Source organism: Arvicola amphibius, chromosome 3, assembly GCF_903992535.2.
Source record: "Arvicola amphibius chromosome 3, mArvAmp1.2, whole genome shotgun sequence".
Lineage (NCBI taxonomy): Eukaryota > Metazoa > Chordata > Mammalia > Rodentia > Cricetidae > Arvicola > Arvicola amphibius.
In genome coordinates, this window is record NC_052049.1 from 128,356,072 (window position 1) to 128,375,133 (window position 19,062).

At 48.7% G+C, this 19,062-nt stretch overlaps 1 protein-coding gene across 1 annotated transcript in view; it reads right to left on the reverse strand.

Annotated features, from left to right (window-relative positions):
* Thsd4 (thrombospondin type 1 domain containing 4) overlaps positions 1-19,062 on the reverse strand; it is a 573,246-nt gene that overhangs the window by 14,193 nt on the left and 539,991 nt on the right. Inside the window, exons 9-14 of the mRNA XM_038322684.1 lie at positions 18,027-18,202; positions 14,573-14,669; positions 12,587-12,868; positions 4,072-4,201; positions 2,863-3,067; positions 2,215-2,388 (exon numbers count right to left, since the gene is read on the reverse strand). Coding sequence (XP_038178612.1) covers positions 2,215-2,388; positions 2,863-3,067; positions 4,072-4,201; positions 12,587-12,868; positions 14,573-14,669; positions 18,027-18,202 — 1,064 coding nt within the window. The remainder of the gene's footprint in view (positions 1-2,214; positions 2,389-2,862; positions 3,068-4,071; positions 4,202-12,586; positions 12,869-14,572; positions 14,670-18,026; positions 18,203-19,062) is intronic.

Genomic DNA, 19,062 nt, shown 5'->3' on the forward strand with positions numbered 1-19,062 from the left:
GCCTGGGCTGCATAGTGAGACACTACATCAAAACACCCCAAACAAAACAAAAACCAAACAAACAAAAACAGAAAACAAACTAACAACCCGCCCCCGCCACCAAAAAAAAAGCCCAAGTGCTTTCTCCTTTTGCAGAGGACCTAAGTTTGTTCCCAGCACCCTCACTGAACATATCACAGCAGAATGTAATTCTACATCCATGGGATCTGATAGCCTCTTCTGTCACCTGTGGTCACCCAAATACACGACATCCATATACATACACAGAAACACAAACACAGATCAATAATAGTAACAATAAAGCAAACCTTCAAAAGTAACCCAAATGTTATTTATCTCTGTCTCAACTTTTCCAAACATTTCTCCCTACACAAAACATACACATTTCCACCTGACAAACAGACTTAATCTGCTTTCCATATTTACATGCCCCTGGGGCAGGTGGGCTCTCCAAATCCCCCAGGTGCTTAGTCCATCAAAGATGGAGCCAGGGCCCAGTGAGAGGACCCGGACGATGGGGCCTGAAGAAGGAACTTGTCTTTATTACGTCAGTGGCTGGGAAGGCATGGTAGATGTAGACCTGAAAGGGATTTCCCAGGCCTAGGAAGTCCGCCAACAGATATGAGGGAAGATGGGGTACCCTCACACAGCAGGGACTAAGCTGCACAGATCTGTTCTCGGTCCCCTAGACATGTTCCTGAAAGGCGGGCCACATCTGCTGGGGCAGGCAGAAAAGAGACAGAACCCTAATCACACTTGGGGGCTGAGGAAACAGACACACAAGGATACCTAAGCCATGTCCCCGTAAGGGTCGCCTTCTCATGACAGCAATAGTTCCGTGTGTGGCTCTCATAACTATTCAACACTGGGTGGCTTCCATCCGCTGTTCTCCACCCTGTTTTTATTATTCATTTATCTTATTTTGTGAGATAGGGTCCTATTTCGTAATCCTGGCCATCCTGAAACTTACCATATAGAACAGGTTATCCTTGAACTCACAGAGATCCACCTGCCTCTCCTTCCTGCACAATGGCATTAAAGGTCTGCACCACCATGTATGGCTTCACACTTTAGTTTTTCAGTCAAGGTCTCTCGCTGAACCTGGAGCTCACAGGTTCAGATAGGCGGGCCGGCCAGTGAACTCTACCTCCCCTGAGCCAGTGTTACAGATTACATCACAGGATTCCATCACACCTGACTTTTATGTGTGTGCGGGGATCTGAACTCAGGTCCTCATGCTTGAGCAGCGATCACTTTACCCACTGAGCCATCTTCTCAGCCCCTACCTTTTTTTCCTTTATTTTTAAAAACAGAGTAAATACATGCAAGAGCGCTCGGTTCAAGCGTCCTCTTCATCTCTTTCGTGCTTTGCCTTACTGTGTGACTCTTTTTCCCGTCTATCCTCAGAGTCCCCTTTCATAGAAGTTCTAGTTTTGTCCCTGGTAGATGACGTCCATCAGCTGCTGGCCTCTCTTGCATATAGTAGTGAGCAGAGTGAATCAGTTGTATTTGCCTTTGAGTTTTCTCTACTGGCTAGGCCCTGACAATGTCTTGTCTTCCTGCTGCCTGTGGATCCTGATCTGGAGGCAGAACTCTCAACTTCTCCAGATTCTTGTCTGCCTGCATCTGCCATGATGACAATGGCAACAGTCCCAACTAAATGCTATCTTTTATAAAAGTTGTTGTGGTCATGGTGTCTCTTCACAGCAATAAAACCGTGACTAAGATAGTAACCAAAGGGGTTATGCAACTATGGGGTTCATCTATGCAGCCATGGGGTCCATCTATGCAGCTATGGGATCCACCTATGCATCCATGGGTCCATCTATGCAACTATGGGGTCCATATATGCAGCCATGGGGTCCATCTATGCAACTATGGGATCCATATATGCAGCCATGGGGTTCATCTATGCATCCATGGGTCCATCTATGCAGCTATGGGGAAGCTGCAATGCAGCACTCCAATGCTGCTGTGCTGTCATCACCTGCCCTCCTGCAGGAAATCCCTTGCCCATGCTCTGTTAGAAAGCCCAACATACTCTTGGGTTTCCCAGGACTAACTTCGCCAATGCAATCCTATGAGGACAATTTAGACTTTATGGACACCTCCCTGGGGGAGGAGTCAACTTTGGGATTCTGAGTGACCAGCGTGCCTCTGAGTGGTTCCGGGAGTTCCTGTGACACAGCTGATCCCTGCCGGGGGCTCACTCACCCTGTCACTCCATTCTGTAAGGAACCAGCTCTTGGCGCAGGGCCCCACGTCACAGTTCTCGATGTCATTCGGTCGGAGCTTCATGTTGCACTCCTCGTCATCCACCACATCCCCGATGTTGCTCACGCACTTCACGTCGCGGGTCCGCTGCCCCACGCCACAGGGCACCGAGCACTAAAACACAGCAGGCTTTGGGGTCGCATCCTCATTCTTTGTCACCTGACCCTCAGGACCCCGTTGTTGCGTCCCCTGCATAGCCTGTAATTCCCCGGGGAGGTAATGACCATGGGAAAACTTCCTCTGAGGACCTTTTGAGTGGCATCTTGTTTACTGGCCTGCGCAGGGCCCAGCCTTTCCATCTCTAGGAAGGATGCACAACACTAGAAGGTGCTAGCTCTACTAGTGGTTGCCAGCCTTCTCTTCATACATGCGGGGTGCAGGGCCGCGGAAGTACAAGACTCACATAGGCTCACTCTTGAGACTGGATATAGGCCATGTACACCAGCCTGAACGCTGCTGAGCTGCTGGCAGGAAGTCTGTCGGCAATCAGGCTTTCCAGCAAACATTCCCCACCCTACCCATCACGGGTCCTAGTGGAGGAGACCAGAGAGTGGTAGTGGGTATCGGAGGGAGAGGGAGGTCCCATACCGAGGTCCAGTCGGTCCGAATCTGCCACTCACTGCAGATCTTGAGCTGGCAGGTGCTGGTGGTCTCAGGCTTCTCCAGGTGCTGGCAGCGGTAGGGCTGCACTGTCAGGCTGCGGTTGGCATACACCTGGCGGCACAGAACCTGGCGGTGTTGCATGCCCAGGCCGCAGGTTTTGCTGCACTCAGACCACTCCCCGATGTCCCAGCTGGCTCACAGGATGGATGGGGGGAAGGGGAAAGGGGAGAAGATTGGTTAACAGGAACACAAAGCAAAAGTCACCGAGGCCACTCCCCAGAGCAGTGCCTAAAGGTCATGTGACTGTAGGGGAGCCTGTAGGACACCCTAGTTACTGTGACTAGGTTGCCCACATTCTGTAGACAGTTATAGAAAGAGTGAGAAGGTACAAACGATTTCTATTTGGTAATCAAAGCAGACTCTCCCAATGACCCCCAGGTTGGTTTAATTTCCCTATAACACTAACCATCCTGGGAGCTAAGAGATGTCACCTAGGCATTCTCTGACGTCCACTATTTCCATGTCCTAATCCTCCTCTTCCTCTTCCTCCTCTTTTTTTTTTTTTTTTTTTTTTTTTTGACAGCCCTAGTTGTCCTGGAACTAGCTGTGCAGATCAGGTTGGCCTTGAACTCACAGAGATCCACCTGCCTCTGCCTCCCCAGTGCTGGGATTAAAGGCGTGCGCCACCACAGCCAGCTTCCATGCCCTAATCTTGACAATTACTGAATGAGACACAATCAAGTGTTTAGCACATATCTGGATAAAAATTATATTTTTCTTTACTCCAAGGATCAAGCTTTGACCTTTTGAGACCTGTCCCAATACATCTGAGATGGTCTATTTATCACTCGATAGCCTGTGGCCAACCTCTCCCAGCGCGCTTCCTGACTCTTCCGGGAAGATTTGGCACCATCTGTCTGTATACGCAGCTCACTTACGAGCTGCCTCATTGGGTTCTCATTCCTATGGCCTCCCTTGTTTTCCTGATGGGATTCCTGGCTAAGCCTGATGCCTGCTACAGACAACCAACTCCCCAGTTCTTCCAGAAACATGGGCAGGCCCACTAAGTGGTCTGGATCCTGGACACAGTTCCTTACACAGGTAAAAAACTCAACTGTATCTGCTACTGAGATTTTATGCCCATCAACCCGAAGTGACCCAAGGAAAGGTGACCTAGCCAGAGAGGCCTCTTACAAGGCTGGGCAGGGGAAGAGGTTGCAGGGTTCCTCCTCCGGGGTTGGCTTCATGCTGGAGTCGCAGTAGCTCTCGGGAACCTCCTCATGTGTATTCCTGTGCACACAGCGGAAGATCGGGTACTGTGATCCTGTAATGAGAAGCAAGATGCTGAAGGTCAGCTCACACCCTGGGATGCTAGCCCATGGTGAAGATGCTGAAGGTCAGCTCACACCCTAGAATGCTAGCCCATGGTGAAGATGCTGAAGGCCAGCTCACACCCTGGGATGCTAGGCCATGGTGAAGATGCCTGGGGGCCAGCTCACACCCTGGGATGCTAGCCCGTGGTGAAGATGCTGAAGGCCAGCTCACACCCTGGGATGCTAGGCCACGGTGAAGATGCTGAAGGCCAGCTCACACCCTGGGATGCTAGGCCACAGTGAAGATGCTGAAGGCCAGCTCACACCCTGGGATGCTAGGCCACAGTGAAGAAGCAGAAGGCCAGCTCACACCCTGGGATGCTAGCCCGTGGTGAAGAAGCAGAAGGCCAGCTCACACCCTGGGATGCTAGCCTGTGGTGAAGAAGCTGAAGGCCAGCTCACACCCTGGGATGCTAGGCCACAGTGAAGATGCTGAAGGCCAGCTCACACCCTGGGATGCTAGGCCATAGTGAAGATGCTGAAGGCCAGCTCACACCCTGGGATGCTAGGCCATAGTGAAGATGCATAGGCATTTAGATGCTGATGAAAGGAGGGTACAGGACTAGCTAGTTCAAGTCCCATATCCCTTCATCTTGTTGTTTATATAGACATACCCACAAGGCTCTGCTGGGGGCTGTTGAGTGTGCAAAGGACACACATACACACACACGGGAGGGGGGTATTTTTCGTCCACAAGGAGCTTACAATCTATTTATAAAAGAAAGCTAAAAAATGTTTATAGTTGTTCAAGTTAAATAAGATGTGTTTGGAAAAGTGGCTCAGTCAATTAAGCCCTTGTAAAAAAATTAAAAAAAAAATTAAGTCCTTGTACAAGGACCCATGTTAGATTCCCAGTGCCTATCAGAAAGCCAGACACAGAGGTACAGGCTTAGAATCCTAGTGTTGGGGAGGTGGAGACAGGGGGATTCCTGGAGCCGGATGACCAAACACCTAGCCTAATTAGTGAGCCCCCGGTCCCAACAAGAGGTCTTCTATCAAAAACAAGGATGTTCTTCCTGAAGGATGACAGCCAAGGTTGTTCTCTGATACCCACACACACATGCAGTCATATGCACCTGGTTACCCATGAACTCACGTACATGTGCATATACACATGGACATACATGTATGTATACACAATGCACCCACAGAGACAGTAAAAGAGCTCACTAGTCAACGGAGTGAGCCTAGAATGAGCACAGACAGAAACTATTCCAAGGCTCTCCACAGGCGCAGAGGGTCTAGCTGTGAATAGAGACAGCCAGGCCTGGGTGTGTCTGTGCACATGTGCAAGGGAAGGGGGCTGTCTCCTGGACTAGTGTGGCATGAACTCGCCTGCCAGCTAGGAGCATAAGTATCCAAGAGGTTGAAGCAGAGGAGACGCGAGCATTACAGAAGAGCAGCTGCCTTCCTGCTTTGAAACACATTTCACACGATCCTCTCATAGTTTCCTGATCCAGGGTCTTGGTCTTCTCAGCATCTATCCACTTCCCAGGAGGCCCTGCTTCTCAGCGCAGCCCCAGTTCACCCCCGTAACCCCAGTGCCTAACAGAGACCTAAGCTTTTAGTACTATTTTGGAAAACTAGTAACTGCTTTATGTTTTTGTTTTGAATACATACAGTAGTTTCATTACTTTAATAAGGACTAACTATTTTCTATAAAAAGCCAGTGATGGGCAATTTCTGTGTCTTAATTCAATTTTGTCTTTCTCTCTTCTGCCAACTGCTGGCCAAATTTGAGTATTGCTGGTGTCATTATGAAGTGGGAGTTAACTGTTGGCCCTACAAACTAGGCTAACATACAACTCTAATTCATTTAAAAACTATGCCTATTTGTGCTTCTAACTGGTCAGATATTTTTAAAGAACTGTAACTCACTATAATTTTAATTGCACCATGAAGGCTAACTTTTTTCTTTTATAGTGTCTTTTAAAACATTTTATTTTAATTTGTTCTTTGACAATTTTATATGCACACATAGAGCATTCTGACTACTCCCTCTCTCACCCCTTCCGCCCCTATTATCTCCTGCTCCACACAGGGAATCCATGCCTGGTACTCTAAATCCAGTTAAAAGCCCACGGCTAATAGGTGTTAGACTCTAGGACAACTTACTTCTGTTCTCAGTGTCACCTCCAAAGCGACAGACCATCAAGCTGCCCCCTAGATACCTGTGCTTATGCCCACAAGGAGAGGCCACTCTCTGTCTTCCCTTCGTAAAGACTGGCAGAGCATGCACAGACACAGGGCTGGTCAAGGGACCGAGAGTAAGAAATGGCTGAATGCCCGGCCATAACGTTTTTTTTTTTTTAAATTTCACATATTTATTTACAATTTTATTTAGTAATAAGAGTTCAAGAGTTTAATCCAATTTTCAGATCAATCTCCTAAACAATCTTCATTCTGTTAAAGGGATAAATTAAATATTCTCATTTCTTAAGAAGCTGGTGCCTCACTATGAAGAAAGGAGCAGCAAATCCAGATCCAAAGTACACAGTCATCATCGCTAGTAACCGCCTCTTGTTTTCTACCGAAAATGGCAAATTCTTCCCCGGCCCTCCTCGTAGTGGCTGCGACGGACACTCTGGCCCAACATGGCGCGGCGGGAAGCTCCGTGAGGGGCGCGGGGGGCGGGGGGGTGGACGGCGGAAGAAATGGCCGCACCACCACACTCTTCTTCCTTCACGACCTTGCTCTACCGCTCCCGGCCATAACGTTTTAATGTAAGCACCTCAGTATCATCAGTGGATGTGACCAGGGCTCCTTCAAGCTGACCTTGTGTGACACCCTGAGCCAGAGGGTAGTTTGTATGAGAAACATGGCAATTTGTAAGAGAGTTTTGAGTCTGAGATAATCACTGTCGAAATTACCGTGGCAGTAAAGATGTACATATAGTTATAACTCAAGACCGCTATTCAAAATGTTCCAATTAAGCCCAAGTATCAGCTGAGGTCAAAGCAGCTGAGACTGTAAAACAAAGCCTTTTTTAGTGTTAAACGTTTTCCAGCCACATGCCTACATCCATTATATAGCATATATTGTATTTTAAAATACTGACTCATTTTTATGTGTATGGGTATTTTGGCTGCACGTCTATCTATGCACCACATTTGTGTGCAGTGGCCACAGAGGCCAGAAGACAGTGTCAGATCCCCTGGAACTGGAGTTGCTGATAGTTGTCAGCAGCCATGTGGATGCTGGAAATTGAACCTGGAGCCCCAGAAAGAACAGTGTTCTTAACTGCCGAGCCATTTCTCCAACCCTAGGAGATTTTTTTTAAATTAAATTAAATCCACATTAAGCACATTGTGCTAGATCACAAAGCTGGGTAAGACTCAGTCCACAGCCTGCACATCTGAAATCAGCTCTTAGGGGATTAAGTAAAGATTTCAGCTTGTCTGTTCCTTTCCCTCCAGACGGTGCGGCTATAACTGTTCCACTTACAGCTCTGTGGATTGAAAAGTAAAGGTGAGGGACCCCAACTGCTTGGCACTCATAGAGGGGAAACCTAAGACATTCAGCCCAAACGATACAAGATACCATAGGAATGTTCCATGCCTGGAAAGATGGATCTTGCTTGGGGTTGTCTGGCAGATGGCCACCGCTTGCCTCCCCACCCATTTGACCGCTTTTACATGCATTGCCCATTGTCCATGGTCCAGCTCCGTGGAAAGATACCAAATAAATGAAATCAGAGGCTCTTTGTCTCTCCGGTGCTGAGAAAATATCAGCTTTATAACTCTTGCTTCTGGTGACTGCAATGTTTCTTTCTTTGGGTTAGCTTTAGTATCTGCAGAAAGGGATAATGTCACTTGGCATGTCATCTGGAGTCCTACTGTTCGAGACTGAGATGCAGTGATTCCTCTGATTGCTAACAAACAGGGGCAGGGGGGTGGGGCAGGTGCTGGCTGGGTGGCAGGATGGACCCAAGATTGGTTGTTCTTGCTTGTGCATGGGCATACTGTTCAAAACAGAAGCATGATTTACTGGAAGAGGAAGCAGAACTTGGGGAGCAGTGTTGAGACACACTAACTTGAGTTAGGCAAAAGAAGCATCAAGAAAATAATTGAGTAACTCCAGACTTGGAAATACAAGAACTAACAGAGCCAAGCCAGGAGACAGGCAGAGGTCTGGGCATTGTGGCTGATGGCCACAGTGATCAAGGGCCACTCCTGGGTACCATCCTGAGAGAAGGAAGGCTTGGGTAGTAGGATGCTGCAGAAATGGTAGAAGCCCAGGTGTGGTTCACTTCACCAGGGAGGATGGGGGCTCTGGGAGGGGGCTGTGAGGAGCAGATGATGCTCTCTCAAGGGCAGGGGCTTGGGTTTGATAGCAGGGGAAGACACATGGCCAGCACACTTGCTGAGGATTGTGCACTGGCATTGCCCTGTCATGGCCTGCATGTCTGCTGCCATCACTCAGTGGAGCACAGGGCTCCAGGTGTGTCCCTCCTGTGGATCTGAAGCCAGAGAGATTCTGAAGAGGAGCCTTGAAGAAAAAGCAAAAGTGGACATGGACTTTCTCTTCTTCTCCCATGTGACAATCAGCAGGAGCTGGTGAGCGTCTCCTTCGCTCCCTTCAGTCCGCATCTCCAACCTTCTGCTACTCTGTCACAACATTGCCACCTACAAAGTTCCTGCTCAAGAGCCTCACAATCAAGTTCAAAAAATCTTTTTGTCTTATTTTAAATAAGTTTACAACTTTGGTCTCCGGCTGCATCCATAGCTGCCTATGGTCACTTGCAGTCCCTGGCCATAGGAGGTTCCTCCATCCTGTCTATTGCAGAACAGAGAGGGGCCTGCCGAATGGCCACCTCGATGGGCCAGTAGCGCCCACCCAGGGAACAGTGGCAGGGTTACATATTCTGTTCTTGCCTAACAACACTCACAAATCAATATTGTGTAGTCCCTGGACAGGGTGGGAAAGTATCTCCTACACACGTCATTCTGGATTGCAAATCATACAGGGACAGTTTTCATCTGAGCTATCGGGGCACCACACCAATTCCTAGGTGGGAGAAAAGTTGGAAAATAGTCCATTTGGGTCTCAGGTTCCTTTGTCAATGCTGAGACACCATGCTTATCTCTATAATGACTTGGATAAAATCTTATTAAAATGATTTTGGCCTTTTGGCAGAACTATCTCTAGCTCTCTGACTCTGTTAAGACACAGTCTACAGGCATCTCGTTTCCCCTCACAAACCTAAAACAGAAGCCAGCTCAGTCCATCTTCAGCCTGCGCTCTCTGCTTACGTGGTCTGAGCACAACACAACGCATGCAATAAGAGCTCATGCAGTAATTCTCCAGTTAGCAGGTGGAATCACTGTGAAACCATCAAGGCTTTGAGCATAAAGAACTCCTGCCCCTACCCTACCCCTGTGTACCCACAAGGAACCAAAGACCTAAATCCTAGTCCCCAAAGCCACTAGGCCAGTGCTCCTATGAAAAAGAAGCAGCTGTCGAAGCTTTTTGTTTTTGTTTGTGTGTATGTATGTGTTTGTGTATCTTTATGTCTGCACGTGTGCTAATTATCAAACTTGCAAAGCTCATACCCTCAGCTCCACAACTCACTCTCTCTCTCTCTCTCTCTCTCTCTCTCTCTCTCTCTCTCTCTCTCTCTCTCTCTCTCTCTCTCTCTCTCTCTCTGTGTGTGTGTGTGTGTGTGTGTGTATTCACATGTACGAATGTCAGGGGATAACCTCCTGGGGTATTGTTCTACTTTGTTTCAGACAGGCTTTTTTGTTGTTGTTTCTGCTGTGTATGCCAGCTAGCTAGTTTGGGAGTCTCTGGAACTTTTTGTGTTTGTTTGTTTTTTGAGACAAGGTTTCTCTGTAGCTTTGAAGCCTATCCTGGAACTATTTCTTCTAGACCAGGCTGGCCTTGAACTCATAGAGATTCTCTTGCCTCTGCCTCCCAAGTGCTGGGATTAAAGGTGTGCGCCACCACTGCCTAGCTGTCTCTGGGATTTCTGCTGTCTCTGCCTCCCACCTCTCTGAGGGGTGCTGAGGTGGATTATACTCATGCTACATGTCCAACTTTACTTGGCTACTAGGATTTGAACTCAGGTCTTCATATAGAACCATCTTCCCAGCCCAGATTCAAGTCTCTTGAGAAAAAACAACAAACTATTCGCCTATTAATGTCTGGGGTGAGTCACACAGTCTTCCAGGTTTTAGAAAACTCTGGTGGAGGGGGAAGGTGGGACACAAAGTCTTTGTTTCTGTAGTATTGTCCCCTCAGAGAACAACTATTTCAGGGTGACAACAGAGCAAGATGTCCTCATCCTGTATAGGGCGCAGACTGTAATTACGTAGTAAAACGGCTGTTCCTATTCAAGGGACAAAACCAACTTCATTTTGTGATAGGCCCCAAGGTAGATATCAGTGAAGTGGGAAATCCCCTAGACTGCAGCCCAGCTGCTCAAGGTGGATATCAGCAAAGTGGAAAGTCCCCTAGACTGGAGCCAATCAGAGAGTCACTGTACCCCTTATGGCCATAACTGTAGATTTATGGGGTTTTGCCTTTTAAACCCTGCCTAAGAACGGTGGGGCACCTCCCCTAGCCCCTGCTGCGAGACAAGGTCCCTACTACAGTTTGTACTGATTAAACCTTGGTTTTGCATTTCGGTGGGTCTGTGTCTCTGGTGGTCTTCTTGGGGTCTCCGTGACCTGGGCACAACACTATAACTGTGTAGTACATGGGTGTTTTCTGCAAGGAGGACCTCAGGTCTCTTCGAAAGAGTCAGAGTCAATTTCCAGTCCCAGGAGCCTGACAGCCACACAGGGATTTCCAGACATCACTTTCCCCATCTATCCTGACTGGAGTCGCCGAGGGAAGGACCCTGCATCTGTGTCACAGTCTAGATGTGATGTGGATCCCTTCATATGTCACCCTTTGTATAAAACTGCAGCTGTGTTCTGCTTTGAGCCTAGTCACTGAAACCCCACCTTTCTCCTCAGCCCTATAGTCCTAGCTCTCTTTTGCTTAGAGAGAGGCTACATGCTTCTTGTGGCACGTGGGCTCCCTTCTTACAAGATAATACACACGGCATTGTTAGGCTAGGGGTTTTTCTTGGTGGTCCTAGCTGACTGGGTTAGGACACTGGATGAACTTGAAATTCAATTTTTTATCAGGAAGATATGAAAGGAGTAGATGAAGACGAAAGCTAATGAAGGAAACCTAAGCCCCCCAGATATGTTGTTTCCCACTGAAATCTTTAGATTTGAGGATGGCCCTCACATCAGCCACCTATAATTGATTTATCAACTTTCAGACTCTGAAGTATATGGGTATGTTCTCCAATTGTGGTTCCTGGCACAGGGAAAGATCAGCTCAGCATGCCCGAGTTGCTCAAATGCTATGGATTTTGTTGTTGTTGTTGTTGTTTTGTTTTTAACTGCCTGTCTTTGTTGAGTAGCTTCCAGGACGCAACCTTGGAGCATGGCAACACTCTGCCTGGTGCCCCCAAGGTCCATTCCCTTATTTGGGTACTTCTGTCTCCTGAGGCTGACTACCAAAGTCCAGCTATCAAAGTATTAAAGTCCAGCAACCATAGCCCCCTTTGGTTCACCTAATTAACATGCCCGATTAAAATACCACTGCATCCTAGCCCATTCTAACACACACCTTCCCTTTTCCTCTTAAAAATCACACCTGCAAGGTCTTTGCTGCTATTTCTCTGCCTGAGTCAGAAAGCAGTCACCTTAACTTTTCTTCCCTGCTTAATAAAAGATCTCTCTGTGAAAACAGGTGTTTGGGAGTGGTTTGTGTCTAATCTGGGGTCCAGGAGGAAGCCCCCACTGTGCGGGGAGGGTGTGTGCGTCTCCTTTATTGCCTGGGTGTTTTCTATACTTGTGATCTTGAGCCATGAAGGCCCTGGAGTGACGGTGAATGTCTGTTTCTGTGTGTTCAATGCCCTGGTTCTCTGGGTCAGCCTGGCCTCTGGGATGCTAGAGTGAGGCCTATGGAATGCTTGGAAGCACCTGCGCACCAAAGCATGGGTGAGCATCCCTGGAAGGCAGTATTCCACACCAACTGTCACATGTCATTGCTGGGGGATTCTGGGTGGCTCTGCTGGAAGGGGTCACCTGGAGCCTGGTCTCTCCTGGAGTTGGCCCATGTGCCCACTTGCTCAAATCTGTGTTCCTTCCCTGTGACCAACAGGGGTGTGAGCAAAGATTTCACGAAACTGGATGGGCCTGCGGCTCATCTTGGGAACCTCTAACACCGTAAGCAGATGTGCAAGCCATCTTGCAGGTGGTTTATGTGCTGAGGGGCTCCCCCATTGGCTGGGCCCTCCCTTACCTTCCTTCCTTGGGTTTTCAGCCCAGGCTTACCTTTCCCACAGGTGGTGGAGCATTCTGTTGTCCCCAGCTGCTTCCAGTTGTGGTCCCGGCTTCTCCTGGGGGGCTGCGGTGCTGGTGGCACCAAGTTGTCCGGTCGGTGGGCAGGGAATCTATCAGGATGCCTGACGGGGAAGGTCTGCGTGTGCGAGGATGCCGAAGTCAGTACCTCAGGGGCCTCAGCATGTGAGTCTTCCTTCTCCTGGTTCTTGTCCCGGTCGTCTCTGTCCTCCAGGTGTCTGTCTTCCGCTTCCAGCTGCCCATTGAACGGTTCTCCTGGGAGAGGCAGCACAGCACAGCACAGGGGTGAGCACAGGGGGAATGATGGAGAGGGCCATTTCAGACAGAGACGTCTGAAAGCCCGGGCAGGGCCCGAAGCTTTGTATTGTCTGAGCACCAAGGACCCTGACAGGCACCACACAATGTCCTTGGAGCAGACCACATCTGGGGTGAGATTGGGGGTCGGCTTTCAATCTCATTCTTTCAATCTCTCCTCCTATGAGCGCCTCAGTGGAGTGAGGGCAGAGAGACAGTAGGGGTGTCCAGGTGGTGCTTTAGCTCGTCCTAGATCCAGGGCCTTTCCTTAAGCCTGCATACATGTGTATAGCCTTTCTGACTAGGTTTAGCTGACTAATTAAAAACGATGATATTTGATATGTAGATAAACACTCAAATTATCTGCAGACAGACTGTATTTGAACAGAAAAGGGCAGGGCAGAATTCATTGCACTGTTAAGAGAGAGTCCCTCTGGGAGGAAAACAGAGGTGAAGGCTGATGCTTTTCCTTTGTTTTGCTTTAATTTGTTATCATTATTTTTTCTCTTTGTGTATGTGTACATATGTATACATGTGTTTACATGTATGTAAATGCACAAGGGTTGGAGTGCATGTGCACATGCATATGGAGGCCTGAGGTTAAAAATCAAGAGTCTTCCTTGATTGCTCTCTGCCATATTCAGGGCAAGGTCTCTCAACTGAACCCAGAGCTCACTTTTGGAACCAATTCTGTCTGCTCTGGTGATTCTGTCCCTGCCTTCTGAGTGCTGGGACTGCAGGTGGGTTGCCATGGCCACCTGGCAATTAAGTTATTCTGGAGATCTGAACTCTGGTCCTTCCCTTGCTGGGTTTAAGCCCTGATGCTCTTTTTAGAACAGTGTTAGGTAGGCAGGAGGCACGGCGTACCAAGGACTGAGGTGTGCAGAAGGCACGAAGTTCCAAGGTCTGAGGCGGGCAGGAGGCATGGAGTATCAAGGCCTGAGGTGTACAGGAGGCATGGAGTTCCAAGGTCTGAGGTCTGCAGGAGGCATGGAGTACCAAGGCCTGAGGTGTGCAAAAGGCACAGAGTACCAAGGCCTGAGGCGGGCAGGAAGCATTGAGTACCAAGGCCTGAGGTAGTCTCACGGGTCCTTACACAGGACAGAGGTGGGTGCCTGAGAATCAGAGGAGATAGAACAGTGGACAAAGCCCAATGGGAGTGAGACTTGAAGGGGGTACTGTGTTGACGACTTTAGAGGTGGAGGAAGGGGTCACAGGCCACAGAGGCTGAGGCTTCTAGAAGATGAAACAGGAGACCTCTGACCTTCAGCACCACAAGACAACTACCTGTATCTTATCCTAAAATCCTGGCTAGGAGGTCACTGCTCCAGCAGCAAGAGCAGCCGATGTAATCATCCCAGTTGTGGGGTTGGGATGTCGAACTCTGGCTTAGGATCCAGTGAAAGAAGTATCCTATCAGGGAGACACATGTGTGAAGCATGTTCTGATCCCAAGTCCACTAACCTGAAACATGTGTCCACGGGGTTGTCTGCATTGTTCAGGACACAGAGGATAAAGGTGTATGTGTGTGCATGTGCGTGTGTGTGTGCGTGTGCGTGTGTGTGTGTGTGTGTGTGTGTGTGTGTGTGTGTGTAGAGAGAGAGAGAGAGAGAGAGCGTGTTAAGAGAAAGTAACTCAGAATACTTGATGAAAGCAAGTATTTACCTGGTCTTCTGTGGGGTGGCACCTGTGGGCTGATGGCATTGTTCCCCATGATCACATACTCGTAGTGGACTCCTGGGTTGGGTTGCTGGTGTATCATCTGAGAACACAAAAATCAAAGTCACCACAGCCCTCACACACCCCAATTTCCTGCTGGCTTGGGTCTCAATAACGGAAGTGGTACCACAGCTAAATGTGCAGGCTCTTGTCTAGTTACACTAGTAACCCCGTGGCACATTAGATTATGTCACTTCCAGTGGCTTCCTGGGGGCTGCTTTTGAAGAATCCAAGACTTCGTGTGTTCATAAATCAGAAGAAAAGTGGGTGAACGGTCAAGATTTTTTTTTTTTTTTTTTTTTTTTTTTTCTCTTGGTTTATTTTTTTTTTATATTTAAAAATTTCCATCTCCTTCCCTCCTCCCCCCCCCTCCCTCCCCTCCTTCTCCCCTTTCTCTCCCCTCCTTCTCCCCCTTCCCTCCCCTCCCCTCCACCCATACCTCCCCTCCCTCCCTCTCAAGGCCAAGGAGCCATCAGGGTTCCCCACTCTATGCTAAGACCAAGGTCCTCCCAACTCCCCCCAGGTCCAGGAAGGTGATCGACCAAGCTGAGAAGGCTCCCACAGAGCCCGTCCATGAAGAAGAATCAGAGCCCAGAGCCATTTTCCTTTGCTTCTCAGTCAGCCCCCGCTGTTGGCCACACTCAGAGAGACGGGTTTGGTCGTTTATCAAGATAAAAGTTAAGGTTTTAGAAAACCCAAATAGGACAGGGTCTACAGTAGCAAAATCTGTGGCTGGCAGCCATCCTCAGCTAGGGCTTGGATCTGTGGCCTCTAAATGTCCCAAGATGTCTACACTGCAGAGGAACACGATTGAGCACTAGGTGGTGATACAGAGTCAGGCAGACCAGCTTTCCTGGGCATAACAGCCCAGAACATCAAGGGTCCTTTAATGTCTTCTAGGCCAGGGAGGCTGGCTGTGCTCCGTGTCTGCTCCAGTCCTCAGCCTTCTCTACTGCCTGACTCTCAGCTCACCTTTACACGTAGGAAAGCCCAGAACTATAATGAAATGGAACAGAAATTCAAAACCCAGACCAAACAAGCAAGTAAGCAAACAAATATCACTAACAACAAAAACCCAAACAAACAAAAACAAAAACCAACCAAACAAACAAAAAAGCAAAACACACACAAAAAAACCCCACATATAAAAAATGTAAGTCTGCCTCAGTCATATTCTTTGAGGAAACATTGATAAAAACAAACAAACAAACAATAAAATAATAAAAGTGAGTAGGATGGCCAGCAGGAGGCTGCGTGGGCTGCAGAGGTCTGGAGCAGAGGCACGAGGTAAGTAAGGAAGGCCAACAGAATTAATCCTGTCTAGCAGGCCTTCCTGTGTTCACAGCTGTTATGGTAGAGGGCAGGGTGATGGGTTGATTGGAACAACAGCACTAAAATCTACACTAGAATTGGGAGCCAAGCAAGGGGACACTGTCTTGTTGCTATTTCTACTCTGTAAAGTGGCTCTTGGTGACCAGCTTTGCAGCCCAGAGCCAGTCGCTAGACTCCTATTTTTAATTTCTTCATCAGGAAGAGAGAAGAGACTAATGACTGATCTTGAAGTCTGTTACCCTGCAAGTAGCTCCGAGTCACGCCTGCACTGGAGCCCTGGCGATCTCGCTCCTGCTACCACCTCTTGCCTTCTCCAGACTAGGGAACAGGCTTCCCCCCCACCCCCCGTCACTCACGCAGAGGCAGGCAGATGTGAGAGGCACTGGGCTCCTCACACAAGCCAAGACCATCTCATTGGCGTTGCAGAAACATGGCGCTGAGCACTGGACCCCGGAGGGACACAGCTATGTGACTGCCCATCCTCGCTGTCTACCCCAGCCCCTTCGATCCCCTCAGCACATACTGTTTCTCCTTCTGCCCTCTCCCGTGCCTCTTCTGTGTGAGGAAACACTCTGGACTTGGCCACTGAAGTCCTTATGCTGTTTATGGGGTTATTGTTGGCCACCTTTCCCAGACCACCCAAAGGAGGCTTCGCTGGCAGAGCCTTTACCTCTGATGCCGTTCAAATTTACCCAGAGCCAACCAACCAAGCAGATGGCTCACAAACCCCCCCAAGTTAACTAAAACAAGGCGTCTTTTGTAACGTTTAGCTTCTATCCCTGGAGAGGAACAGCTCAGAACTGCAGAGATGAAGAAGCAGTCCCAGCGGTTACTGTTTCTAAAAGCCTGACAGGCAAACGGTTGAGATCAGCACGGCCCTGGGAACAGTAGGCATCAGTGTGTTTATTTTAAGCTTTTGTTTCTTGTCACCCTTAAGTTCCTCATCTTTTCAGAAGACAGGGTTCTATTGGCTTCGTGTGTGCTCACATGTGTATGTATGTGTGTGGAGATCTAAGGTCAACCTTGACCTTTGGGTGTCATGACCTTGGGTGTCACGACTCAGGAGCTGCTTGAGACAGGGTCTCTCCTGGGACCTTGGGGCTCACCTATTAGGCGAGGCTGGCTGACCAGCGAGTCCCACTCATCTTTACATCTCTGCCTGCACAGTTCTGGGATGACAGGCATGTGTCATCCCAGCCACCTTTTACATGGCTGCTGAGGCTGGAACTCAGTTTCTCATGCTTGCAAGACAGGGACTTTATAGACAGAGGGAGCTCCCCAGGCCCTTCTAGTAGTTTCTTTTTAAAAGAACATTAGAAACAATGCTTGGGCAATTTAATATTAACACTCTGGCTTCAAGTAAAGTGATCACAGGCTGTCTATGTGAAACGGGGCCCTGTGGTGCAGACGTAGCCCCGTGTGTGTGTGTGTGTGTGTGTGTGTGTGCACGTGTACGCGTGTGTGTGTGTGTGTGTGTGCACGTGTATGCGTGTGTGTGTGTGTGTGTGTGTATGTGTGTGTGTGTGTGAAGCGGGGCACTGCAGTGCAGCTGCAGCCCCGGCTGTGTGAAGCCGGGCACTGTAGTGCAGCTGAAGCTTCACCATTTCATGCAGGGTAACAGGGAGTGCTCCTTCTCCATTTGCCTTGATGGGGTTGAGAAGGCTGGGCCTGGAGTGGATCGCTTTGCCCTTGGCATTTTCTTTCTCTTGCCATAAAAGAGAACACGCCAAATTAGCGCTGAGAGGAAAGAGCCTGGAGGAACCCCAGGGCTCATGAAACATGGCATTTGTTTGCCTCTGATTTGGTTCAACAAGTAAAATTGGTTTTACTGGGTCCATAAACTCCGAGGGTAATAAAGCACCTGGTAGACTTTATGGTTTCTGTGAGTCTTGTACATTCAGGGGTAAATGTCAGAGACCAACGCCAAGCATTGAAAGGGGTCCCTCAAACAGGCCTCACTCAAATGATTTTATCGAGCCCAGGCAAAGACATGTTATTTGTTCAGTGTGTTTCTTGGAAGCCATAGGATCCCAAATTTAGAGGGCACCCACAAAACACTGACACTCACATAGACATCCAGGATCTCATTGGTGGGACCTTCAGCCAAAAAGGACTCCCCGGCAGTGCTGGAGATCTCATTGGGTCGCTTGTAGGTGAACATCGTCCCTCCACCCTCATACTTCCCCGGGCGATCAATTGCCCAGTTCCCGTTGATGATGGAGCGGCCAGAGCGACTTCGCAGGGCTGTGGAGACAAATCAGACAGTTTCTCTGGTGAGCTCAGGGTGTGCCCAAGAAAGCAATCTGAACACCTAAGTCACTCATCTAATGGCCCTGAGGCATGCATAGGGTTTGTGAGCATATCATCTCAGGCTTGATGGCCACGTCAGCTCAACCATTCCCTTCCACGTGGACCTGGACCAAAACGAAGGATGGTGGGAGTGGCTGGGAGCAAAGGCAGGGGAGAATCAGGCACGAGGGAGGGAAGCTACCTTATATAACTGTGTCATTCCCGATGTGAGGGCTGTGCATTCCAGACCATGCGCTGATTCTGGCCCATGGATGGGCTTGGTTTAGCTTTTGTAGTGGTTTTTTTTTTTATTTGTTTTGGTTGAATATAATGAAGCCTAAATTTAAGAACTGGGAGATTTCACATTAAAAAAAAAAGAGAGAGTCCTGGCTCTTCTTGTGAAACAAGAAGGTGTGTAAACACTGGATTCTCTCAGGGGTAGGCAACAAGTGCTCAGAGGTTCTACAGGGGATTGCAAGCTCTGATCAGTCTCTGTTCCCGCTCATTGTTCATTGTTCCTTAACAGTAGGACCTTTGTTGTTTTTAACTAAATCTCAATGGGTCGATTTTCTAATAATGACTCAGGAGCCCGGTGCTGGGGTGAAAACCTGCTAGCTCAGAGAGGCAGAGAAAGCACCCTGCTGCTTCCTCCTCCTCTGATGTCCCAGAAAGAGAGCTTTTTCCTATACCATCAAAACCAAAAACTTCTGCACTAGATGTCCCTCCCTTCTACTTCCTGTGTGTCTCTCTATCCACCCTCCTGATTCCCTCTTACTCGCTATGATTTTTTTTCCTGTCAGTTGGTAGCTTGCTCT